Source organism: Sinocyclocheilus grahami, unplaced genomic scaffold (genome assembly GCF_001515645.1).
Source record: "Sinocyclocheilus grahami isolate Dianchi unplaced genomic scaffold, SAMN03320097.WGS_v1.1 scaffold1295.1, whole genome shotgun sequence".
NCBI lineage: Eukaryota > Metazoa > Chordata > Actinopteri > Cypriniformes > Cyprinidae > Sinocyclocheilus > Sinocyclocheilus grahami.
Genome location: NW_015506474.1, coordinates 127765 through 155095, shown reverse-complemented (window position 1 = coordinate 155095; position 27331 = coordinate 127765). Strand labels below are relative to the sequence as shown.

The 27331-nt window shown below is 36.4% G+C and overlaps 1 protein-coding gene across 1 annotated transcript in view; it reads right to left on the bottom strand.

Moving 5' to 3' along the window:
- LOC107568952 (myosin 1D) overlaps positions 1-27331 on the bottom strand; it is an 81767-nt gene that overhangs the window by 4171 nt on the left and 50265 nt on the right. The window contains exons 18-22 of the mRNA XM_016254952.1: positions 22344-22567; positions 21132-21270; positions 20945-21049; positions 20738-20851; positions 14468-14622 (exon numbers count right to left, since the gene is read on the bottom strand). Of these exons, the coding sequence (XP_016110438.1) occupies positions 14468-14622; positions 20738-20851; positions 20945-21049; positions 21132-21270; positions 22344-22567 (737 nt within the window). The remainder of the gene's footprint in view (positions 1-14467; positions 14623-20737; positions 20852-20944; positions 21050-21131; positions 21271-22343; positions 22568-27331) is intronic.

The window sequence follows — 27331 nt, the reverse complement described above, 5'->3', positions numbered from 1 at the left end:
CAACGAACGACTCGTTTGGACTACAACGCATATTTTCAGGGATTTGTGATATCACAAATATCGACGAATGGGACAAGACCTGGTTGAGCTGCACTAGAGAAGGCAACGAGTGCTTTCCCAAGGCAGACAAACTTAGAGTGGTTACAATCAATCGGGTTTAAATCACGCTCAAATTTAATTGATATTGACGCAATATTTACACTGAAGCTCGCAGGCAGCTATAGTAAGGGGCATGACATTTCCCGACCAGGCGCTGAGTGCTGCCAATCACAACACACACTGGCCCAGCTAACCAATCACAGCACATTTCGTATTTCAGAAGGCGGGCCTTCATTTGATACAGGAACTATTCGAGCCATTCATGCCATGACTGGGGAGAGATGTGTTGTAATAATGTAAAATATGTGAAAAATTTGTTTTTCGAACAACCTAGCATGAGAGCCTGTTCTAGTACACCCCCAAAACAAAATCAAGACTTTGTAAAAGAGCATAATAGGACCCCTTTAATGCAATCAAATTCATCAATTTAAAGCATGATTTTATAATAAAATGACCATCATTGAACTTGAGTTGCTTTACATTAATGCTTTGCTTTTTAATGCTTTAAATAAATATGTTTTCCTTCTCTCCTTCTCTCAATGTGCATGTGTATCAGGAGGTCAGCAGGCTAAAAGGAGGAATTTCCTAATGTGACTGAGCCCCCACTGACACTTCCTCTTCTACTGCCACACCAACAGATGCAACTGAGGTTCAGAGAGCTGTTAACAGTCTCTTATGATCACTATGCTGCATCTGTATTTATCTGCAAAGCAATTTGGTTGTAGCACTGTAGATTTAGTGGGTCGAGGAAAGAGGAAAAATGGGAGGAGAGGAGAATGAATGTGTGTCTGCAACATAGTCACACCCCACCTCCCAAAATAGCAGATATACCCTTGGGATATTCAGTCTTTGCATCCTCAAAAAGAAAGAAAAAAAAGCCAAAAAGTATTATGCTTGCTGTGCACTGGAGAGAAGAGAGGCAGCATCCCAGCATCCTTTGCTTCATATGCCCCACCCCAGTAATCTGACTGCACTGTCTTCCTCATATTGTGTTATCACACTTCATGTGTGCAGGTCTCTCAACTTTACTCTCTCTCTCTCTCTTTCTCACACACACACACACACACACACACACTGACTTCCTCAGGCTGGAAGTTTTTAACCATGATCCCTTAATTAAAAATATAGACTACAACAAATAAAATACCTCATTGATTAATTAATGCACAATTAAGCTTTGCTACATTTGATTTTCATTGGCATTTAGTTAATTTTCAGTGCATGAAATCTGCCAAAAGGAGCATGACGTTCATTGAAGCACCAACACTAATGATGAATAAGACAAGTAGACAGATTACTATAGGAAATATAATTATTCAGCTTCCTCAAAGCTGTCTGTAGAGTAAAGCCCGCCCTCTAAAACTACTATTTATCAAACACAAGCAGAAGCTTTAGCTTCTAATATGTAATCAGATCAGTGGCGGGGCTTCACTGCCTCTTTTTCACAATTTTAAAGAGAGCTGTTAAGGAGGAGATTACAAAGTAGGTCATTTAGAAGCACTGGGAGAAAAGGCTTAGCAAGAAGAAATATTGATCAAAGCTGGAGCTCTTCTCAGAGAACAGCGGGCATGAATACGAAAGAGGGAAAGGAGGAGAATGAGTGAGGAGGGGAAGAAAAGATTGAGGGATGAGCAAGTAAGTGAAGATGAGAGTGCAAATGAGGAAACAATGGAAGACAGAGTGGCCAGGCCTGCAGGGAAAAACAGTAAAAATCTTTTGTCAGGTCAACAAAAAATGTGCTTCATGTGGTAATTCTAAATTAGAAATAATAATTTTTTTAATAATGTTTAATCATAAATTCAGAAAATAATTATCATTGCCAATCTTTTTTTGACAAAAGATATTTTAAGATGATCATTATCATAACAACACAAAGTAAAATGTATAATGTATATATTTATTATATTTAAATAAGTAATAATAATAAAGAAAACAAACCTCCTGGATATACCATGGCTAATGGTTAAAGGTCAAATCAATCATGATGGTTTGAACATATTACAATCTGACTGGTTAAAACATATTTTCAAATGCATCAAAGAGTTAATTTAACTGAATCAGAATGACTCTAATATGCAAGTAATTTTGAAGGCTCAGATCAGATCAATGCAGGAAGCTGCTCCATACTTCCTATGAAACATCTGCATGTTTCCAAGGTTAAGACTAAGAGACATCTGCAGGTCTGCTCCTTGACTAAAGACAGACCCCTGTGTTCCCATCATGTTACCAGGAACTGAAATTACCGTCAGCTGTAATATTTAGGCTAGGGTGACCATACGTGCCATTTTCCCAGGACGCGTCCTGGGAAAATGGCACGTATGGTCACCCTAATTTAGGCAGTATGTTTGCAGACACACTTCCTCTTAAGGGGTTCACGGGGATCAAAGTGGACCAGAGATTACCTGTGCTGAAGGTTTAGAATGAATCGTATCTTTAATAGAATTGATTCTGATGAACAGCAGGTGTGTAGGGTGGACCTAATCATTTGAACATCTTCCAGGCTTTCTCTGCGAAGGGTGAGGTAAACCATTGACTGATTCACAGTAGACAATCTGTTCCTCAGTGGTCACAATACAATGGGACAGATGCCCCATGAAAATCAGCACACTTTATACATCCGTCACCCATTGTTATCTGCCCTGTTGCCTACTGAGGAGACAATGTCACTTCCTGAAAGAATTCCCATTGGGGCTGCACAATCAAAATTATCTTTTTTGGGGACAATACTTTAAAACAGTCTGGGTCAATTTCTAGTCACTTAAAATCATATAAAAATAATCCTGACTGGTATTGAGACTTTTTAAAAATCGACATGTTGATATTATTATATGATGGTCTAATAGAAGGAAATCAATAGTGTAAATTCAGATTTCTGAGAGCGTGGCAGGTATAGCAAGGACAGCCTAGCACTTCATTTTCAGCAAGAGGCTGTTACTGAAGTCAAGCATGACTTACCAAACCTCTAGATAATGTCTATATACCCATAAAGCTCCTTACTGTCATTCATCACTGTCTGAACATCAAAGCACAGAGCAGAGCCACAGCAGAGGATCACTGCAGGAGGGTCAGTGTATGTAACAACTGAAAGAGTTTGAGTAATAAAAGACCAGAGACATGAATAGAGAGAGGATAGACTGGGGGTATAAAAGAGCGAAATGGAGAGGCTGAGTGAGGATGAAGATGCTATGAGTGATTTCAGATGTTTTTCTAACTCCAAACCCCAGAGATTCACTATAAAAGGTTATTTCTTTGACTAGTGGATTCTTAGCACAAACACTACCATTCAAAAATCTGGGGTCGCTAAGATAATGTTTTTGAAAGAAGTCCCTTATACTCACCAAGGTTGTATTTATTTGATCAAAAAATACAATGAAAACAGTAATATGATGCATCACTACTAAAAACAGTAAAAATGTGAAATAATATTAATCTTTTTTTTTTTAATGTAAAATTGCACTTTTTTTTCAGTTACATGATCCTTCAGAAATCCTTGTAATATGATCCTCAAACTTTTTTTTTCTTTTTCATCATTGTGATCAAGTATATCGCATGAAAAAAAAATTATATACTTTTTAAGAATTCTTTAATAAATATAAAGTTGAATATATATATATATATATATATATATATACAGGTGCATCTCAATAAATTAGAATGTTGTGGAAAAGTTCATTTATTTCAGTAATTCAACTCAAATTGTGAAACTCGTGTATTAAATAAATTCAATGCGCGAGTTTCACAATTTGAGTTGAATTACTGAAATAAATGAACTTTTCCACGACATTCTAATTTATTGAGATGCACCTGTGTGTATATATATATATATATATATATATATATATAAATAAATGTAATACCTGAATTTGAAATAGTAGCAAAATAGTCATAATAGCAGCAGTAGAAATAGCAAATGTAACTGTATTAGTAATAGTAAAAATAATAGTAGCAATTATGAAGACTGTAATTAGGGTAGTGGTGGTAAAGACAGTAACATGTGGAAATGTATAAGCATTTGATTATGTTAAATTAGAAGAAATGAGAGGATTGTAAAGAAACAGGATGGGAGGTAAAATGGCTATGGAGACATTAGCTGCAGAGCAGGTGCGCAAGAGTCACACAGACAGAAAGAAGGGAGAGGGAGGGGGATTGTACATGAGCCAATGAAGCATCCTCCCATCATCACATCTCTGGCTGGTTGGAACATAGAGAGTGAAAGAATGTAAGACACAAGGGCAGTGGGGGTGGAGCCGTGTGAGAGAGTGAGACGCAGCAATGCAGAGCTAGCACAGGAGAAAGTAGGTCAGATTCATCCACTCCAATTCAAACACACAAAAGCACAATATCATACCCATCCACCTACACTCCAACAGCCATATAAATCCCACAACCTGTTCTACAGCTAAGCCTTTCTCTACAGCAGTTCAGTTCAGGATGACTAAATAAGACACAAATAATAACACAATGCTGAACAACAATTTACTGTACGTATTTGATGTGTTTAAAAGTTGTTGGTAGTACAAAAATAAAATTAGATAAATGTGAATACTGAATGTTTACTGTATAAACCACTAATTTATTTTGAAACACATTGTCCAACAGTGACCCCAGTGGTCAAGTTTCTTACATGAGCTTGTGTTTTCGAATGCTGTGTTCATTTATAGAGCTGGTAATGCTGCATCTCTGTGTTAATTAATTGTTCTGATTGCTTGCTATGTTGTGCCTGGCAGCGTTTAGTGTTTAATTGCTTATTTCTGGAGCTGTAACTGCACCACCTATTGGACTGGATGGTGAAGTGCTGGACGGGGCATATGAAAACAATGGCAGTTGCTACAACTTTACTGCAATAATAATAATAAATAATAAATTCATAATAAAATAAAGATTATTGTGCTGCTATAGGTATTACTTTTGAAGCAATGCAAAACATTTTTTTAAAATAAACGTACAATACAGTACACAGTATGTTAATATGCACCATTGTTCAAATGTTTGCATTCAGTATGTTTTTTTTTTCGACTCCTCACTTTTGAACAGCCGTGCAAATACACAAAACTATTATAAGAAATATTTATTTTGTATTGATAGATTAGCATAAAAGGTTCCACATTCCTTTAACCTGCTAACTGTGTAAAATATTTTTCCCTCTGCAGGCTACTGTAAGCGATTCATTTACATGCAAATTTCAGTATAATCACTGCAACAGGCAATTCATAGCAGCCTTTACCTTGAAAGGGCAGGCAATTTGAGCTATTTGGAGAATCCTTGCTCTCTCTCTTTCACTCATTAGTATTCTAAACCGGCAGGCCAACTAATGGACTAAATATCAGACAGACATGGATCGTCTAGTTGCTATGGGAACTGCATCTGCAGCACCGAGAGTGAGGAGAGGTGAGAAATACAGAGGAAAAGAGAAACAGATTAGAAAGAGAACTAGTAGAGGCTGAGAGAAATAATGAAGGACAAAACAGAAGAAGGAAAATAAAAAATAGAGAACTAGAGGACAAATGAGAGGAGTCTAAACTTGACCACTTGGAACCTAAAAAAGCATTCAGCATGAAGGACGACCTTGCTGAAGGACACAATGATTTCAGCCAGCACCTCAACACCTCAAGTCACTGGCAAACAGACTAATGAGGCCTAAAAAAACGTTCATATTATTGTGTGCATTTATAATCCAGCACATTAGGCACAGAGCAGCTTCCTGCCCCAGCTCTATGCTGTATCATGCCCGCTTCTCATTACATTGACGCTTTAACACACACTTAAGCCAGCAAGCGTCTTTGAAAATAGAAATCTGATCCCATTAATAAGGAAATTCACTTATGCCTATGCTCTAAAACTCTACTCTCAAAATTATTGATTTATAAAGAATGAACAGTGCTGCTGCACAAATTACTGTATGTTGTGTCATATTTGGTGTTTTCTACTCTGACAATATAGGTTTAACCCTAAAAAAAATGTTTGTATCTTAGGGGATACAAACATTTGAGAGGCTGCGGGGAGAGGAAAATAAAAATATAAAAATAAATAAATGAAAATAAAATCTAGTTCTGAAATAAATTCATATTATTAATATTTATATAACAAGAATGCATTAAATTGATAAAAAAGTAAAATAGCGGTTTTCTATTTTAAAACGTAATTTATTCCATTGATGACAAAGCTAAATTTTCAGCAGCCATTCCTCCGGTCTTCATTGTCACATGATCCTTTAGAAATCACTATAATATGCTGATTTGGTGCTCAAGAAAATTGTTTTATTATTATTAATGTTGCAAATAGTTGTGCTGCTTAAATTTTTTTTGTAGAGGCTTTGTAGAGACCGTGATACATAATGTTTTTAAGGATTTAAAAACCTTTGATGAATTAAAAGTACAAGTACAAGAACAGCATTTATTTGAAATAAAAATCTTTTGTAACATTATACATATCCTTAATGTCACTTTTGATTGATTTAATGCATCCTTGCTATATAAATATTAAAAATACTAATTTATTTCAAATCTAGATTTTATTTGTATTCATTTATTTTTTTATATTTTATTTTTGCATTTTAATAATCGAGTGTGATTAGCTGTTATTGCAATTGTCAAATTGAACTTAGTGTTGAAGGACAGCACATTGTCCTCGCTCTTATTAATGTGGCACAAGACATTGTCAGTCTTTGTCACACATGAAGCATGTTAACTCACATTTAATTAACTGATTTGCTTCCCTCTCAAAAGTTTACGGGAAGGACAAAACCATGTCATTTTTCAGCATAGTTTAAATCAACATATCTCTATCAATGAATTAATTATGTCTTCTGAAATCATTATACGAAATCTACAGCACAACATACAGCATAGTTTAGTTAAATAAGAAACAAAACTGGGGTTTTATTTAATTTGTTACTTGTCACAAAAAGGGAAAAGGGGAAGTAAGGAAGTGGCCAGAACCACCATGATCATATGCCATCATGCCTATAAGCAATCAGGTATCAACCTGAGAAAGAAATACTGCTGGACCACTATGGGGATTGATGTAAAATCCTCCCTCTCTCTCTCTCTCTCTCTCTCACACACACACACACACACACATTCAGACTCTTTGTCTCCACTCCTTTGCAGCACTGCACATTAACAACGTTACAGAGAAGTGCACATTGGAATCTGGCCCAGTTTTGTTAGCGAGGGCATGGAGGTCATTCTGAGGCACTCTGGGTATTAGCACACAGAAAGTGATCAAAGAGCAAGTTGGGATCAATAGAGAGTAATGGCATGTGATTTTGCTGAGATGAGGAAGTAAAAAAAAGAGACAAAAGATTGATCATCTGGATTTTTAGCGGAGCACAAGGAAGCAATAAAGCAAAGCCCTAAAGCTAAAAGAAGACCAAACTTGAAGGATGATTTAATATTAGTAAGTGATTGCTGTCAACAAGTTTTTCAATGACCTATTGACCTTCAATATGCATGTCAATAAATAATTACAGTCACAGGAAGATGCAAAGCCCCCCACATGCTTTCCTACTGCCTGAAGCACAAGTCTTTGACCCCGAATCCTTAACGCCATAATGATGTCAGATGTTCAGAAACGACACTCACTCAGACATCCAAACTCCTGCTTACTCTCCCAGGAGCTTTGAAACAGGATTTGAGTTTAAAAGGCACCATTCATTCCCACAGAGAAGTGTTAAAAGGAGACAGACTTAATGAATTCCTGTAGAGAACTCTTTCATTTAATCTCACAGAGCCTTTTAGTTCAAGCCACAGTGATCAATAGAGACAAGGGTCCTTATTCAGATGAGACACTAGCTGAGCTGACACCAACACCTTTGTTTCGAGCCCAATTTAAACAGATTACACAAACACAGTGGAGTTGGCGTCTCACAGTGGAATTCCCTCATTTGAAAGAGTTACATGGGCTAATAATGGAGACTGAGGACTTTTCTTGCTGCAACAATGTAGTCAACAGAACCTCAAGACTTGAAATAGTCCAGCTAATCCTGACCCGGGTCTTCACACGTTCTGTTTAGTGCATGAGTGAAGCACTCCTTGATACCTGTGACAGGATGAGTGACAGCTACAGTGATACAGACAGATGAGTGCGAGTGTGTGTGCATGTCGGACTGGGTATGTGTGGGTGTGTATCTGTCGGGCTGTAGTTTGAAACTCTCTGAATGATGCTTAAAGGCAGGTGTGATGGCTGGAGCGATGAGGTATCCCCTCTGTAGAGAGAAAGAGGTGCAGTGCTTCCTTTGTGCTGTGCATGCCAATGAAGAAGAGCCCAGTTAAAAATAGAGCTGCAGTCACACAACCTTAAATATTTAATCTCCTACATTCTCTACACTGGAAAAGAAGAGAGAAAGTAGGGATGGATGAAAGAAATATTGAGACTCCACAGGCAGTATTTTAAAGGGATAGCTAAAAAATTGTAATTCGGTTAAAATTTACTCACCCTGATATCATTCAAAACTTAGGCTGGGCTATATGGCCAAAAATATTATCATTAATTTATCGCCAATAATGAACATTAATTTTTTTCCCCCATATCATACAATATCAATATTTATCATGATTTTCATTTACCATTAATGAGGAAGGAAATGATTTCCACATGTCTGTTAGACCTTGAGTATGAATGTAAACATAGCTTGTTTGTTCACAATTAAACTCCACAGAGTAAACTTTTAATTTAGGGCGCCATTAAATCAGTTTTATTTTCCCCAAAACTCAATGTTTTCCATTTATTTTTGCATTCTGTTTTATGAATTAATACAAATGTATCTTCAAAAATGGTGTCTAATTAAGTGAATTAATAAAACAGCTCGTCCTCTAGCCAATCAGTCGAAGAGGGGAGTTGATGTCACTCCAGTGAGCCTCATTAGCTGCCAATGCTCAGTATTCACTTGTACAGGTGAAAACCATAGACTGTAAAAAAAGAAGGACGACGCACCTTCGATCTCTTCCACTGAAGAAAAGTGAAACCGCCATTGTCCCAACAGGGCATGGCCATATTGCGCTGATTTGGAACCGGAGTCTGCGCAGTAGAGAACTCGGGACCAGAGTCTGTGCAGTAGCGAACGAAGTGGAGCCGCGTCCCGCCCACACTCCCGCAGAGTCGATTGCAAGCATATACCCCTGACCCTGTTTTAATTAGCCTGACTGCTCCAGTTTTTGTCTGCTGAGAGGATTGTGTTAAAATAAGGTAAATACAACTCCAATATCCTCCTAAAGATCCCGAAAAAGTCTGTTGGCGCCTCAGTTCACTCAGAGAAGCTGTCAGTCTTAGCTGTTAATCATGACGTCACACTCCTGTTTTTATGGCATCACTTAACTAAAACCAAAATTATTGAAATAGTCCAGCTAATCCTGACCCGGGTCTTCACACGTTCTGTTTAGTGCATGAGTGAAGCACTCCTTGATACCTGTGACAGGATGAGTGACAGCTACAGTGATACAGACAGATGAGTGCGAGTGTGTGTGCATGTCGGACTGGGTATGTGTGGGTGTGTATCTGTCGGGCTGTAGTTTGAAACTCTCTGAATGATGCTTAAAGGCAGGTGTGATGGCTGGAGCGATGAGGTAGCCCCTCTGTAGAGAGAAAGAGGTGCAGTGCTTCCTTTGTGCTGTGCATGCCAATGAAGAAGAGCCCAGTTAAAAATAGAGCTGCAGTCACACAACCTTAAATATTTAATCTCCTACATTCTCTACACTGGAAAAGAAGAGAGAAAGTAGGGATGGATGAAAGAAATATTGAGACTCCACAGGCAGTATTTTAAAGGGATAGCTAAAAAATTGTAATTCGGTTAAAATTTACTCACCCTGATATCATTCAAAACTTAGGCTGGGCTATATGGCCAAAAATATTATCATTAATTTATCGCCAATAATGAACATTAATTTTTTTCCCCCATATCATACAATATCAATATTTATCATGATTTTCATTTACCATTAATGAGGAAGGAAATGATTTCCACATGTCTGTTAGACCTTGAGTATGAATGTAAACATAGCTTGTTTGTTCACAATTAAACTCCACAGAGTAAACTTTTAATTTAGGGCGCCATTAAATCAGTTTTATTTTCCCCAAAACTCAATGTTTTCCATTTATTTTTGCATTCTGTTTTATGAATTAATACAAATGTATCTTCAAAAATGGTGTCTAATTAAGTGAATTAATAAAACAGCTCGTCCTCTAGCCAATCAGTCGAAGAGGGGAGTTGATGTCACTCCAGTGAGCCTCATTAGCTGCCAATGCTCAGTATTCACTTGTACAGGTGAAAACCATAGACTGTAAAAAAAGATGGACGACGCACCTTCGATCTCTTCCACTGAAGAAAAGTGAAACCGCCATTGTCCCAACAGGGCATGGCCATATTGCGCTGATTTGGAACCGGAGTCTGCGCAGTAGAGAACTCGGGACCAGAGTCTGTGCAGTAGCGAACGAAGTGGAGCCGCGTCCCGCCCACACTCCCGCAGAGTCGATTGCAAGCATATACCCCTGACCCTGTTTTAATTAGCCTGACTGCTCCAGTTTTTGTCTGCTGAGAGGATTGTGTTAAAATAAGGTAAATACAACTCCAATATCCTCCTAAAGATCCCGAAAAAGTCTGTTGGCGCCTCAGTTCACTCAGAGAAGCTGTCAGTCTCAGCTGTTAATCATGACGTCACACTCCTGTTTTTATGGCATCACTTAACTAAAACCAAAATTATTTAAAATTTTGAACTTGATACTTGAACTTACATCAGTGTGATAAAATCTATATCAAATGACAAAAGCCATCTTTGGAAAAAAAATTTTTGAAGTGAAATTTAATTATTTAGTTTGGCCCATGTAATTGCAAGCATATACCCCTGACCCTGTTTTAATTAGCCTGACTGCTCCAGTTTTTGTCTGCTGAGAGGATTGTGTTAAAATAAGGTAAATACAACTCCAATATCCTCCTAAAGATCCCGAAAAAGTCTGTTGGCGCCTCAGTTCACTCAGAGAAGCTGTCAGTCTTAGCTGTTAATCATGACGTCACACTCCTGTTTTTATGGCATCACTTAACTAAAACCAAAATTATTTAAAATTTTGAACTTGACACTTGAACTTACATCAGTGTGATAAAATCTACATCAAATGACAAAAGCCATCTTTGGAAAAAAAAATTTTGAAGTGAAATTTAATTATTTAGTTTGGCCCATGTCCCATTAGATTGCATGGAGAGGGCGGGGTTTATGACCTATACTGGGACCAGCCACCTGGGGACGATCGAAACGCAATGGCTTCACTTTTTAAGACTTGTGCGGCACACTTGGTGAAAACGCATAACTGTCAGCTAGGGTAACATCTTTCCATACAGGACACCGTTATATGTGTCTGCCTGTCACTGTTGTACACCTACCTGGCGATCCATTACCATTAAATAAGCCATCCTAGTGACCCGTCACTGGTATATTCACCTAAATTTATTCGCTTATAGTTACATCACGAAAGGCAGTAGCCACTATATGCACCGGCCTTGCCAAGTCACTTTTATATGTGCCTGGCTTGCCTACACCTGTTAACTGTTAACATAATTGTTAACTGTATCTTATTTTTTTGTCATGTATTGTTTTTTGAAAACAGATTTGCAGCTTTGTCTTTCATGTACAGTATGTCATTGATAAGGTTGTTGGTATTGTAAGATTTATCACATTTTGTGTTACTCTGAGATTATAAAATGACATACAGTTAAGCAATATCACACGAGGAAGAGTGATGTTTTCACAAATATTAGCACTATTACAAATGTTTATTGAATTGTAGTATAAAATCAATACAACAAGAAGTAAAATTTCAGTGCGTTTTAAACACAATATTGTAACTATTTTCTCATTTTGCTCTATTTGACGAAAAGTCCAAACAAAGTCATAGCAGAACAGTGTCCTCTACAAGCAAGACACCGCAGCCTTTCATATTGAATTAATTGGTTTCCGTTTGAACAGATTGGTCAAGTGAATGATTCACTTTATTCCTCACTGAATGAATCCGCCGTTTGAACGAATAATTTAATGATGCACAGTAACTTGCCGCCACCTACTGGCTGTTGTACTTTCATATTGTTGCTATATTCATATAAATTTAAAACATTAATATGATAGTGTTATGCAATTATATATGCAGCTACGTAAATAAACACAACTCCCCTCTTCAACTGATTGGCTGAGGAGGAGCTGTCAATCTAGAACTAGTGGACCAATGATGACGCTTAAGCCCGCCCTAATTTACATGAAACTCTAACCGCAACATTTGGAAAAGCAAGCGCAGAACATGGAAACAAGACTGAAGGGAAAAACAGCATAAGCATACAAAAAAGAAAAAAATGTCTGAGCATAAAAAAAACCCTGAAATATAAACAAGGAAAACATGATTTTGTGTACAAGTCGGATCATTTTGCATTAATATTTCAGTTTTGTGCAATATGACTGTAAAAGTGTTTACATTGTTTGTTTCATGCTTATTATTTTTAAAAAATGCGTTGTTGAATATTTGATTTACACGTATTATTTTTCTATCCGTGACCATTGTTTGTTATTCTGAAGACTTTGCTTTCATTTTAAAATTGTGTGCAATATATTTTTACTTGCGTTTTTTTAAATTTTGGTTTCACGTTTATAATTTTTTTTTATCCGTGACTGCAATATTTTTGTCCGAAAATTGATCCCATTAGGTTTTTCTCATTCTTTTGCATGAGGAATACATGGAAATTCACAAATACTGAGAAATGCAGACTGAATTTAGTTCTAAAACTATTAAAGCTTGCTTGTTTGTTTTTAAAATAAAAAAGTTATATTTTTGGCAATTATAAAAGCCTTTTTACACCGAAATGAATAAGCCTCAGGCTGAAGGGGAAGTAAATTTACGTCCGTACAGTAGAATGCAGAAGAAGAAATTTCAACACAATTCAGCAATAAAAAAAAGACACACAAATGTTTGTCTAGAGTAATTTTTGCTTATTAGTATGGTTGAACTGGATCATCGAAGGTCAGAAGCAAAGACATTGGTTAATAGAATGGGATTAAACACATTAGCATTTAATTATTGCAGGTTTGCGTCATATTCTGAGTTGCATTATTTTTATTCATTTTGAGGAATACTGAATCTGTTTTTTTTTTGTGAGTGAGATGAATTAATGCATATTCATATTTATTTTAGAACTACAGTAACATCTTCTGATTTATCTCAACATGGGGACAGGAGAGCTATCAATCAATAAATTTGAAAAAAAGTAACTTGCATTACTTATTTGAAAAAGTAACTCAGATTTTCTTAAATTAAAAAGTAACGCATTACTTTACTAGTTACTTGAAAAAATAATCTTAACAAAAGTAATCTGATTATGTAACTCGCATTACTTGTAATGTGTTACCCCCAACACTGTTGGTGAGCATAAGAGACTTTCAAAAACATTTTTTTTTAATTCCGACAACATACTTTTGAACAGCAGAGTACTTAGTGATTTTGAACACCTGACTGGTTTGAACACCTTGAATATAGAGATTAAAGTGGAAATTAACTATAAATACAATACAAAAATAAATACAAAAATAAAATAATATAATTTAAAAATGAATAAATAAAAATGTAATTGCTAAATAATGACAAAATTGATAGATATAAAATTGAAAGTTCATTAACTAGATCACTGTGTATATTTTTAAAGGTTGTAGCCTTTAAAAAGTGTGGTTTCAGTGTGTATTTTTAGGGACACTGTGAGTGAGTTTTATTATGGTGTGTTTGTGTTTTAAATAATAATCTGCCCTGTCAGCTGAGCTCATTTGGTTATAAAACACGCAGGCACACAAAATGGAAACTTTCATTCAGACTGCCTTCATCTTACCCGTATCTCTTGGCTTTCCTCTAATCTCAGACATTCACTTTATATACCCCCAGATAAACTTTAGAGTCCATCTATGAATTTTTCTGATTCATAAGCCATACAAAATCATCAAACGGCCTGTTATAGTGTCTACCCGCCTGTCGATTTCAGGAAGTGTACCCCCTCAGCCATCACAGTATGACACACCAGGGCATAATTTAGCAAACATCAAGCAGAAAATATTGTATCTCCTCTCTGTACCATGCTCAGCTCTTGTGCAATCATTTGGTAGATTCAAGGGAGCTTAAAGTACCTCTCAAATCTAGAAGACACAAATTTTTCTCCCGCTTCATAAAAAGCCACAGGGGGTATCAGTCCAACAGGGATAAGCTGGCTGCACTGTCCTTAAATGGCACCGCAGACAAGAGAGTGGATGAATTATCATGGCTGGCATGGTTAGCCTTATGTGCCCTGGCCCCATCCCCAGAGTTCTGCTATCTCTCCCAAATCGCTCTCAGGAGCGCCCCCTGTTGGTGTCACCTTTTGAAGTGGCTGAGCAGAGTCCCAACCAGCTCTCCGATGCGGCTATCCCCCGCTGGCACCATCCCCTGCAGGCACACGATTAGGTCCCGGTTGTCTTTGGTGTGGAAGACAACCAGCTGGTCTTTCCCAGGGGAAATGCTCACTCCGGTCACCTGAGACAGGAAGAAAGGGCGATGTGAGTTAAAACAGCACTCATACAGACACACAGCAGGCCAGCATGCACTAACAAGCTCTGCCATAATTTAGTTCTCATTATAGCGAACCTGCAAACAAGGGCCATGGGTTTTGGAGGTGGACTCACAGGAAACATTATACATCTGTTGGTATATCGAGGTGTGGGAACAAATCATAATTAGACACATATTTCCAGAGCAGACGACCTTCAGAACCAGTTGTATTTTAGTATAATTTATATATAATTTATTAATATTTTGAATTAGCTTTAATTTTATATTTTCAGTTTTACTTTTATTTTAAGTTTTAGTAATATCTAATTTGTAAGTTTACATTTTTTTTTCCACGACATTCTAATTTATTGAGATGCACCTGTATATGAATTTAATTTATTTCTAAATAAATAAATAAGAATAAAAGATTAATAATAAAGATTAATAATAAATGTTGCAATTCGACAAGAAAAAAAAAGAACACCGGCAAAGATGGAAAGGACAAAAAAAATTGTCAATGTCTTTATGGAATGGCAAGGCAAACTCAGGTTAGCAAAATGGAAAAATACAAAACATTCATAAAAAAAATGTTTATTTCAGTTGCTCTGAAAAATATGTTTGAAAATGTTTAAAAATGATTAGACTGCTTGTTTACAGTCATGAGCATCAATTTTCTTGGTCACCACTTGACAATTTCTGTCTCAAAAAATGGCATAAACATTCTTCAAAAATATCTGAAACCAACATGAATAAAAAGATTCAATTTCCAAGACTTCATTATAAAACTAGACTTCCAGACATCCTTATTTGACCCCAAATCAATAGCAAGTCTCCATAAACAACTGCTTTTATCAAGATGAAACACCTGAAAATGTGATGCAGTTTCCTTGAGGTAAAATTTCTTTGTCTTCCATCCGCTTCATCACTCTCTTATTCACCCAGATAAGGGCTAGGGTCCAACAAACGCAGTCTGGGCTAGGGTAAAACAGCTAACAGCTAGGGGGGAATCGAGTGTACTGACTCCCCTGTGGATCAGAGTATGCTCAGGCAAAAATCACTAGCTGAATATATTAAGAAACCAAGGACTCTACACCACACTGTCAATACCATTTATCTTGCCCTCATTTATCTTAAAATAAAGCTCGGCTGGATGGGAACCATTTCTACCACGACTAAGACCTTGGTGATGGTCTCATAGAAAAAAGATGCAGGATGGCGACAGCTGGTGTGACCAATTTAGGACCAAATGATAATAGTCATTATGAGATGTTTGAGCAATGATATGAGTTTATAATATGAGCAATTTGTCACTTATGAGTAAATATTTAAAGAACAGTTACAAAAGACAAATGTGAGCAGTCAAACATGACACTGATGACCAGGCCAGAACAAGCTGTGGTATCCGCATAATGCTTGTGGAATTATGGATCAAGCACCCCTGGTCTCTCTAATCGGTAGGGAATGAGTCACATTACCACTGACTTCCTGTGTTCCATGTGATTGAAGGAATTGTATTGCCCCTGCTGTTTAAGCAAATATTCATTATGTAAGTATCATGGATTTTGTGCACTATAAGGTACATATCTTCTTTATCCCTTTCCATAGTAATACTGGCCAATTTATAATAATTTCTTATTATGCCAATAAATGACCCAAACAAACAGGATTCAGGAAAATAAAGCGAACATAAATAGGTCTATGAAGAGCAAACAGAGACTTTAACAGGAGAGAAGAGATGAAACAAAGAAATCCTACAGAAGTGTGAAGACACACGCAAGCCCGAGCAGAAGGAACACACCGAGGAGGCAAATTTGTGCACATGCCGGAATGATACTAGACATCAGCTGATCTCTCCTCCCGCTCCGTCACCATGACAACCCCATCCCCTGGGATGTTGGCATGACAACAGTGGAGAAGGAGACAGATAAAGGAGGAGGAGCAACGTAGCTGAGTTGCAGAGTGGATTGTTTGGGGGGGGAGGGTATTAACGTTTAATTTATTTATTTATATATATATATATTTTTTTGGATTATAGCTCAGTAATATTTTTTTCTAGGACATGGTTCCAGCCCAACCATTTAATAATGCAATGAGTGTTCTTGATATCCTTTTGTCTTTGAGGTGTTAGCTGTCACATAAATCATTCTATCCATTTCCCTGACCTGTGCGTTCTGTAACACTGGAGCAATAAATAAATGTGAGGGGCAGGAAAAGTTCAGCTGGGCTGTGACCTTTCCCAAATCAAGAGATGTTAACTGCTCTTTTCCAGCATCCAGAAAGCAATCAGAGATTTATTTACATAGGATATTTCTTATTCAACCCACTGTACATAGCAATAGCAATAAAACCTTTTAATGTTTCTGTTGTATGATAACATTTTTTTTTATTTAATTCAACCATGTCAATAAATTTCATTTTATGTCACTTTCATAACTCAATTCTCCCACTACTGGAGTTAAATTAGATTATTTATATAAAAAATAAAAGTACAACTGTTTTAGTGCCACGTTACGAGATTAAAGTCATAATATTTTGAGAAAAAAAGTCTAAATTCTGAGAATAAATTCAAAATATTTTGAGAATAAAGTAGATATCATACCTTGTGCCATATACTCACAGGGACAGTATGCTTAGAAATAATATGTCACTTCTTCGAATGCACTCATCATTTGTAGTGCACCAGCCACCCAATAATAGCAATACGCTTTGTGCTTTTTGTACTTTTAATATAAAACAAAGTCTCAGCTTTCAAATTCTGTCAGTTGTATACTGAAATACTAACAATATCTTACAATAATGTTCTTTTAATGCTCTTTAATGTAGCGCGATAGCGTGCTGTATTCGCCTCAGTTTAAGCAGCATGTGAATCAATTATCTTTTCGATTACAATGAGACATTCGTTCCATTAAATTATGTTTTCTTTGTGAAAATTCTACCACCTATTCCGCAAAAAACGTCTTTGGCATCCAACCTTTCATTCCTCACATGTTTCTAATTAAAAACAGCAATAAAACCTTTCCAAATGTTTAAGTGGGTTCCAACTCATTAACTTAAGTTATATTGTCTTTTCTGAGATAAATAACGTTACTATTCACGGTATAATAAATGATTGGAAATAATATTTCACATTTTCAAATCCATTCATTATTTGTAGCGCACCAGCCACCCAGTAATCGCAATGAGCTTTGTGCCTAACACAGCTTAGCTTTCAAATTCTGTCAGTTTTATCACAAAATACAAATTATTAATGTTTTTCCTCTTTATTACAAGTTATAGCACAATATAAACATGAAGGAACATCAGAAGGCATGAAAAAAACAGTATAAACGAATGTCTTATTGTAATCGAAAAGATGATTGATTCACATGCCGCTTAAACTGAGGTGAATACAGCGATCTGTCACGCCACATTACAGAGCATGAAACACATTATTGTAAGACATATTGTTTGTATTTGCTATAAAAATGACAGAATTCGAAAGCTGAGACTTTGTTTCATATTAAAAGTACCAAAAGCACAAAGCTTATTGTTATTATTGGGTGGCTGGTGCACTACAAATAATGAATGCATTTGAAGATGTGAAATATTATTTCTAATCATTTATTATACCATAAATAGCTTGTGAATAGTACCGTTATTTATCTCAGAAAAGACAACAATATAAATATAATATTATTTCCAAGCATACTGTCCCTGTGAGTATATGACACATCCCACATATATTCAAATCAGTTGCCAGGCCACCGGAATGTCTCCCGGTGCTCCCAATCCAGACCATTTGCATCCTCAATATAGGCTATACTCTCAAAATATTATAACTATTTATAAATATTGCTATCACTTAATTCTCGTTATTTTGACTTTAATCTCAAAATATTTTGTCTTCTCGTAATTTAAATTTTATTCTCAAAATATTTTGCCTTTATTCTTGTAATTTCGACTTTATTCTCAAAATATTTTGACTTTATTCTCATATAGCTACGACTCTATTCTCGTAATTTTTACTTTTTTCACAAAATATTACGATTTTAATCTTGTAATCTTAGATTTTTTTATTTTTTAACATGCCACTAAAACGCCATCGTACTAAAGTAAGATTTTTTTTGTAAAATACATTAATACTTCTATGCTGCAAGGATGCAATAAATTGATCAAAAGGGACAGTAAAGATTTATATTTTAGTAATACATGAGACAAAGGGCTTGACCTGAGCCATTTCAAGCAAAATGGAAAAATAATTTAGTGTAAAGCTATGTTATGTAAAGTGACCGTGAATGAAAAGACTAGATGTTCTACAGCTTTAGCTCAAGATGAAATGTTTCAGGTTTACAGATTAAAATAGACTTTATCAACCCTGGAAGAATATAAACAGAATCCAGTTTGATTTAAATATGAGGAAATATTTTATTTATATTAGGGATGAACTGATACCACTTTTTCCAGTACTCACCAACGTTACGAGATTAAAGTCATAATATTTTGAGAAAAAAAGTCTAAATTCTGAGAATAAATTCAAAATATTTTGAGAATAAAGTAGATATCATACCTTGTGCCATATACTCACAGGGACAGTATGCTTAGAAATAATATGTCACTTCTTCGAATGCACTCATCATTTGTAGTGCACCAGCCACCCAATAATAGCAATACGCTTTGTGCTTTTTGTACTTTTAATATAAAACAATATCAAATTCTGTCAGTTGTATACTGAAATACTAACAATATCTTACAATAATGTTCTTTTAATGCTCTTTAATGTAGCGCGATAGCGTGCTGTATTCGCCTCAGTTTAAGCGGCATGTGAATCAATTATCTTTTCGATTATGCTGGTAGTCCACTGTATGAAGAATTTCTGGGTATGATTTGTCACAGTTTACTTTATTTTGCTATCCTCACTTGCATAAATTAACTATAGTGTCCTGCACCCACTAGCAAAAAAATTATATCTGGTCTCTGAATAATTTTTGGCTTGACTGTATATCCTTCGGTTATTTTCACACTTAATTATTCCCATTAAAATGTATTTTACAAGTTTTTGTTACTTTCACTGTTCATTGTTTTGCTCTATGTACATCATCTTTAATTTAGCAGCATTAGAGCTGCTCCATTGCAGCGGTTTAGTACTGTAATCACGCGCTTTGCTGTAATAATGCAGGGAACCACTCGTTATAAATCTCCTAACTGTGATATTTTCAGAAATAGAAGTTGCGTTTTTTTCATCTGAAATGTGCTGCGATTTATATTCCAAAATTATATTATTCCACCATATAATGCAGAAACACTCAAGCAAGCAAAACACGCGCAACGCGTGCACGTATTTGTACTGATGCAGAATAGTACAGCCTAGCGCATTTCACACAAGCTGCTAGTTTCACTTTCACCAGAAAGTCGTGTATGCCTAAAGTTGAAAATAAATTATGTTTATAGTGAATGCCCCTATAAATGGTCTTATTTTTACGATTTAGTTTTAATCCAAATGATGCGTACGTGTGCTAAGTGAGTGAACATCAAAGATCACACAACAGAAGTGCGCGTGCTCTCTCTCTCTCTCGCTCTCTCCCTACCATTAAGTAACTTGTGCATTGTTTTACTTACTTGTTTTTACATATCCGACCGAACTACAAACTTTCCAGTGATGTCGGTGAGAAAGGTATATTCACTCGACAAGCTCGCACATCTGCGCCTGCCACGTATTCGTTGCATACATATCCTTCGTAGTAGACATCCTTAACTCCATTCTGCTGTCGGTGTTTTTTTTGTCTGAATATGGCACTTATCACATGCTGTGTGGTATCGGCATATTTTAACGAGTACGAATACGAGTACAGGAGCTCAGTATCGGGCCCGATACCGATACCAGTATCGGTGCATCCCTAATTTATATATTTGAAATAACTGTATTACAGTACTTCAATCTGAATAATCATCAAATAAATTCTTACAACTGTTCTTAAAATTCAATTGTGACTTCTGGAATTGAAGAATGTGATTGTCACTCTCTTGAATCACCAAACTGCATTTGCACTCCAAATATGAATGACAATCATATTCTGCTTCTGTGTGAATGCAACTTGTGGTATCAAAAAAGGTAGATATTTACATTATAGAGTGGGATGCTCTTCATGGGCTTGTACTGCTTGACAGGGTCCATTTTGTAGAGGTGGCGATCAGTAATGAGCAATGCTCGGTCCTCTGCTTTATTGAAGCGATTGATCTATTGACAATAATATTGCATAGGTTAACATTACATGCAAAGCAAACATCTGACACTGGAACAATGATTCAAATAACTGTCAGTCAGACATACTTTGCGGACATTGCAGGAGAAGAGGACTCTCATGAACTTATCTTTCCTCTGCAGGTCACTGGAAATAAGAGTAAAGGAAGACGCTGTCCCAGGACTGTCCTTTTTCTAAGATCAGAATAAACTTTGTGTTAAACATTGTGAACTAAATGTATTATATAAATTATTTTAAACCAGATTCAACACTAACCAGGTAGTTGCCCTCCCAGGCTCTCTGCAGTCCGAGATCTGCTCTCTGCCCCTTCAGACACTCTAATGTGGCCACTTTAGCCCTGATCTGCACCAATTGCTCTGGAGACAGGTCTTTAATGAGCGTCCAGGCCCACCATCTAAAATATATTTGAATAAATATCTTAAACACAAAGCCATTGCCTGCAACATAAGTAGTAATTGTTACAGTATAATACACACTGTAGCTTAAAAAGTCCACAGAAATATACTGAAACCAAATTGGAAATATAGGATTCAAAATTTCTTTCTGGTTTTAAAAAGTGTAAACGAAGAAGCATTATCCCAAAAAATGAGTAAAAAAGTACTTTTCAACACATATTTGCATGTTCACGGTTGTCTGATATATGTCAAAGGAATAGTTTTCACCCAAAAGTTTTCATTTTTGGGTGAACTATTCCTTTAATGGCCACATGACATGCATATAAACTAAATTAATATGTTTAAATATATGATAACTTATCTGTGTTAACTTAACAGTGTTAAGTGCTTAACTTAGCAGTGTTTTTACTGCTTTTTGTGTTTTAGGTTTTCTATTCTAAAATTTAATTATAGGAATTTTAAATTTTCATGATTTAATTAGGTTTAATTCATTATTAGGGGGCAAACCAAATGCTGAGAAATGATGAAATTCATGTTAAATCAGGTAGATTTTTCACTCAAGTTGTTATGCTGATCATATAAATTTAATTGAAAAAAAGTTTATTTTTGTAAAAAAAAAAAAAAAAAATTGTGGTAGGTGTCATACATTTACTGTGTGACTACAAATCGAAACACCGGAAGTGTTGTTTTGACTTTTGGGTTGTTTTCTGCATTGTTTTCAGGGTCAGAGCTCTTGTGAATAGATCTCCAATAGGACTTTGATCCAAAGATCAATAAGTGCTTCAGGAAACAACAACAGCCCTGTTGAATGCAAGAGAGCCTTTCCTTACTTAAACACCTCAGAGAAGCCTATAGCAAAAAAAATTACATTTCCTTGTCCAACAATGATAAAGAACTGAAAGCATCGGAGTGAGTCAGAGACATTACATTGTTATGGTAACATTTGGCCAGACTGTGTTCCCCACCACATGGCTGACGTTAATGCAGCACAGCTGGAGTCATACATGACTACCCCATGAGTCACACAGAGCACCAGTGAGCCTGTCCACTTCCTGTCTTCTGTAACTCTGACCTGTTATAGATGTTCCTCAGTGCCTCCTCAAACTTGCGCAAGACCTTGGGCGGTGTGGGCCACTTCACATGTTTGCCGTGATCCTTCATGCCACGGACATTTTTGAAGCGCCGGTTGACATCACGGATGTATGACTTAACCTTGTATCTTCTGTATGCCCGGATGATGATGAGGGCGGCACGCATGCGGCGGTAATGCATTCTGGCCAGTGTCCCACGCCACACCTGTGTAAAAGAGTGAGAGAAAGTGTGAAAGATCATAATTAATATTGTTACCTACATTTAAATGCTATTTAACTAAAATAATGGATTGCAATAAATATATATGACATGAAAAAATACTTACTACATTTAAATTTTAGACAAAAGACAAAAACTCAAAAGGAAAAAAAAAAGGTTTTACAAAATGTACCTTAACCTGATTACGTCTATTTTTTTTAGTTGTAACTGAATACAGTTACTCTTCTTCTTGCATCCAGATGCATAATGTCATTTCAAGTGTTTCTGTTACTTCAAGTCTAAATATAGCAATTTTATGTTGTTTATTTGCGTATGAGAATACCCCTGGTAGAAATACAGTATACCATGATGCCATATATAACACATCTGCTCCCGTGTGGAATATAGCTAGACTCTCTAATGATACATATAATCTGATCTGTGGCACCCAAAGTGCATTTCTGAGGGTGTAAGGCCTGTCTTAGACATTAATAATAGATGATAATGGAACTCTTGGGAGCTGTTTGAGTGGCTCAGTACTCAGTAAAAATCCCCACCATATGTTGAATCCACTTTACATTGACTCAGGTGGGAAAAAGTGAAAGGAGCCTTATGTCTGGCAAATATGGCATCATAAACGTGTGGTTGAACTTGAAGTGTTGTCCAAAGACATCAATTCAAATGTCCTTTTCCATAATACCGTCTTAAATATTATGAGGATGCATATTTTTGGTGACCTGAACTGTCACCACAGATGCCTCAAGCATGCATTACACTGTATTCAGTTTAAAATTCTGTGTAAATTAAAATACATATCAGTACTCTAGTAAGGGTGATTCTCTCTACATGGTCTCTAGTCTTTGTCTGTGTGCTAACACTGACCTCAAGGAAGAACTTTCCTTTAAGTTGCTGTGCTACTGTGACTGAACCCATTACGTAACTTAACTGTATGAATAATGCAGAGGAGTGAAGAAACAGCAAGGCTCCACACTCATAATCAGCAAATCTGCTACCAGAAGTCCTACATGCCCAAACTGATGTGATGTACATGATGTACACTAGTCATTTCTGAACACAAACCAAACAATCAGTCTGAAAGAAATATAGCACAATTCAGAGAATAAATTATTGATATTATTGATTAGGCATTAATTATAATGTATTATCGAGTGCATAATGGTAATTAACTTTGCTAATTAGAGGTTGAAGGGTCAATTTCAAATCTTTACAATGCTGCATGTTTCCCAGAATTGCATTCTGGGTTTAACACTCTTTTTAAAACACTTTGAAATGTGCTTTAACTACAATTACCTTATGTTTTGTTGTAAAGTGGATAGAAATGAAGCTGATGATAACTGAAAATAAAAATAATTGCAATTTGAATGTCAAAAGGTATTTACGTATAACATAATAAAGAAAATGCTTATTGCATAACCTACTGATTTGTCAGGCTAAACATCTGAACAGTTTCTGTTCAAGGGGGTGAAAACGATTCTGAATTCATTCTTGACTACTAGACATGTACAGTCAGAAAATGCATGTAAATTTAAATCGAGTTGCAGAAACAACTCCCTTTATACATTGTGTAATGCACACTTAGCCATGGATTTTTATTCACACATGTATGTGTGTGTGTGTATACATATATGTACATATTCATGTATTTATCATCAAACTGAACTAATATTTATAATTTCAGAGTAACAGACAACTCTCATCATGTCAAATTAACAAATAAATGTTGCAAATACTCAATTTTACAAATATTACTAACAAAAAATCTACTTCATGTTGATCATAACCAATATAGCAGAATGTTTGAGTGAAATCAGACTGAGCTGTTCAAATTGTGTTTATGTTTATTTAAAGAGTTGATGATCGCACATTCGCACTGTCCATCCTGATGACATTGGAAATGCTTAACCAGTGGGGCGGACAGACGGTCAGTGTTTGTTTTTAGAGAGGATAGTGGTAGTAGACAACACCCGGGGGAATGTGGGTAAATCAGGCCAATAACAGGACCTCAACTCACCCCGCCCCCCAGCCAGCTTGTCTGATCAACGTTTAACAACCCCAGCACAATACCGCCTCTCCACAGCAGATTTACACACTCATCAAAGCCAAACTGGATAAAGCTAAGACAAAGAAGTCTCACGTAATAAATAATTAAAGCATAAATCTTTCAATCAAACCCCATTGTTTAGCACTTTCTTTTTAAATTTAATTTTCAGTGTTGCCAAACATTTTTTGATTAAATAGAACAAGATCTACGTATTTTAATGACTGTAACTGCTGTGCATACAGCTTCTTCATTGAGGAGAAATGTAAAAATGAATAAAAATAGGCTGTTTGAATCTCTCACCCTGCAGAAAACAGGACAAAGAAATTCTAGCAGAATCTATTCAGATGTGCCATCAGGTGTCAAAAGGCAATTACAGATGGCTAACAGAATGTGAGGTAACTTATTAATCAGAGAGGCAGGCAGGCAAATCCCACAATCCCTCAACACACACAACTTCACACAATGGCAGGACAGAATCACGGTCAGGGTATGTGACAGAGTTAAACGTATTCACAAAAGATACTAACCACAGACAACCCCACAAGGCTCCTTATGCAGCTGTCACTGGCTTCACATTTGACTACTGTAATACTTATCAAATTTTTATATATTCTGAATAAAATGCGAGTGGTGCAAAATTAGGTTGCTGCTATGCATTTGCTAAAATATTCTGAGTGTTTGCAGCATTTTGTTATGTTATGTGGTTACGAAGGTTTTCTGGGTGGTTGCTAGGAGGCTGCTTACTGGCTTAAGACAATACTTAATACAAGTTATACTTAACGTTAAGTAAAGATGTTTGCTTAAATATGAGAAATTGCAGCTGTGAACAGTAGCAAAGCATTTTATTTTTATTTTTTTCATCTTGGAAACTTTTTACTTCACTTCACTCTTAAGCATAATATACAAACATATAGTTACTCATTATTTCAAAATGAAGAAATCAATGTTGCAATTATTGAATAAGCTGATTGTACTTAATGATTCATTTACAAATTTGACTAATCCGATTGCAGTTGTTCTCAAGAGCGCATCTCCAGTTAAAAATGCAGACAAAATATTGCTACTTTTGTAGTTCTAATGTGATTCTGAAGTACTGTAAAGATATATGTAAAAGATGTTTTGATTTATATTTCTTTATTATTTACCAAGATTAATGACATTGAGCACATCTGAAATAGCCCTTTTCAAGGACAGATTGGTAAAGCACTTTCATTAGATGCAGTACATTTCCATTTCCCATTTTGCCAGCAGTGGCATGTCCCCATTAACTGCTGTCTCATGAGCCTTCAGGATGGGGATACTGCAATCGTACATCACAGAACCAGGCGTACATTTCACAAAAACCCATAGTATGACATGACAAGTATAAAATGAAAAAAAGACCCTGTTGACCGTGCTGAGTAAAATATGCTTAATTTTTTTCTATAAAACAGTGTTCGCTAACCACTGCAATCTGACAGCAAAAGGAAGAAGTTGCTGCAGAAAAGATCTGAGCAAAAACAAACAATCCTAGAGGAGGCATAAGGGATTTATGGGAGAAAATATAGGAGATTTATACAGGGAGTCTGACATCTCTATGCATTGAGTGTTTGTTTGCCTCAGCAAATGCAATAAAATACACATTGTGTTTGGCAAGTAGTCTTAAATCTGTTCTATCATTTCAGAAATTAATGATATGGGATTTAACTCCATCCATAAAATAAACAGAGAGCTCCTCTCACAGCAGAAACCACAACTAACATGGCAGATTATGTGGATGCTGGGGCTTGAATGTATTAAATATTAATTAAAAGGGAGGAAATTCATGAATAATGTAGTCAACTCAATGTTTGTGTTTTGTACAGCAAATCCGATTTGCTTCAAACTGCCTCTATTCCAAGCCACATCTTGCTGATGAACTGAACAGAGGGTCATACAACAAGAGACAGCACGGCATCCTGCAAAGGAGCTCGCTGGCAGAGCAGAGGATCCTGGGTATTTTCATCACCTATGGGAGAAGCGCTAAAGTGTAACGGCTTAGAAATGACAGTGGAGTGAGGGGGTGGAGGAAGGCAATGGCACAGAAAAATGGCTGGGAATCTGTGAAGGAGTGGTGGGGTGAGACAGACAGGAAATCAGTGAGGAGAAAGTGGGAGGTGAAAAATAACTGAGCATTGATTGGGGGATTGGGGGTTCTTTTGGTTTACGAGCTTAAAGAAGATGAAAGATAAATGCATCCCCATGTGCTATGCACTGAGAAATGAGAGACAAAGAATAAGGCGAAGCAGAACTCAGTGGCCTACAAACAAGGAGATTTATAGAGATGAGCAGTAACATTTTTAAATTGGGTTCACTGGTGGCCTTTGGCACAAATGTTGGAATCGCTGGCAAACCTGGCAGACTTGGCAGAAGTCAAACTAGTCTGCCATATGCTGATAAATGGATTGTGCATGAAAGAAAGATTATCCAAACCTTAAGACACAAATGTGAACGGTTTCAGTGTTTAGGGCCAACCATAAGCTGGTTTTTGTGCAAAATAACACATTAGCGCCTGCCACTCACAGAAGATCGACACAGGTAATATCAGCTCTGCTGGGATGCTCAGTTATTGCCCGGAGGTATACAACGTGATTAATACACTGACAACATTCCCACAAATAAGTCCCCCCCCCCCCCCCCCCCCCTGGGTGCAGCCAAAAAACCCTTGGGGCGGAATCAACCACACTGCT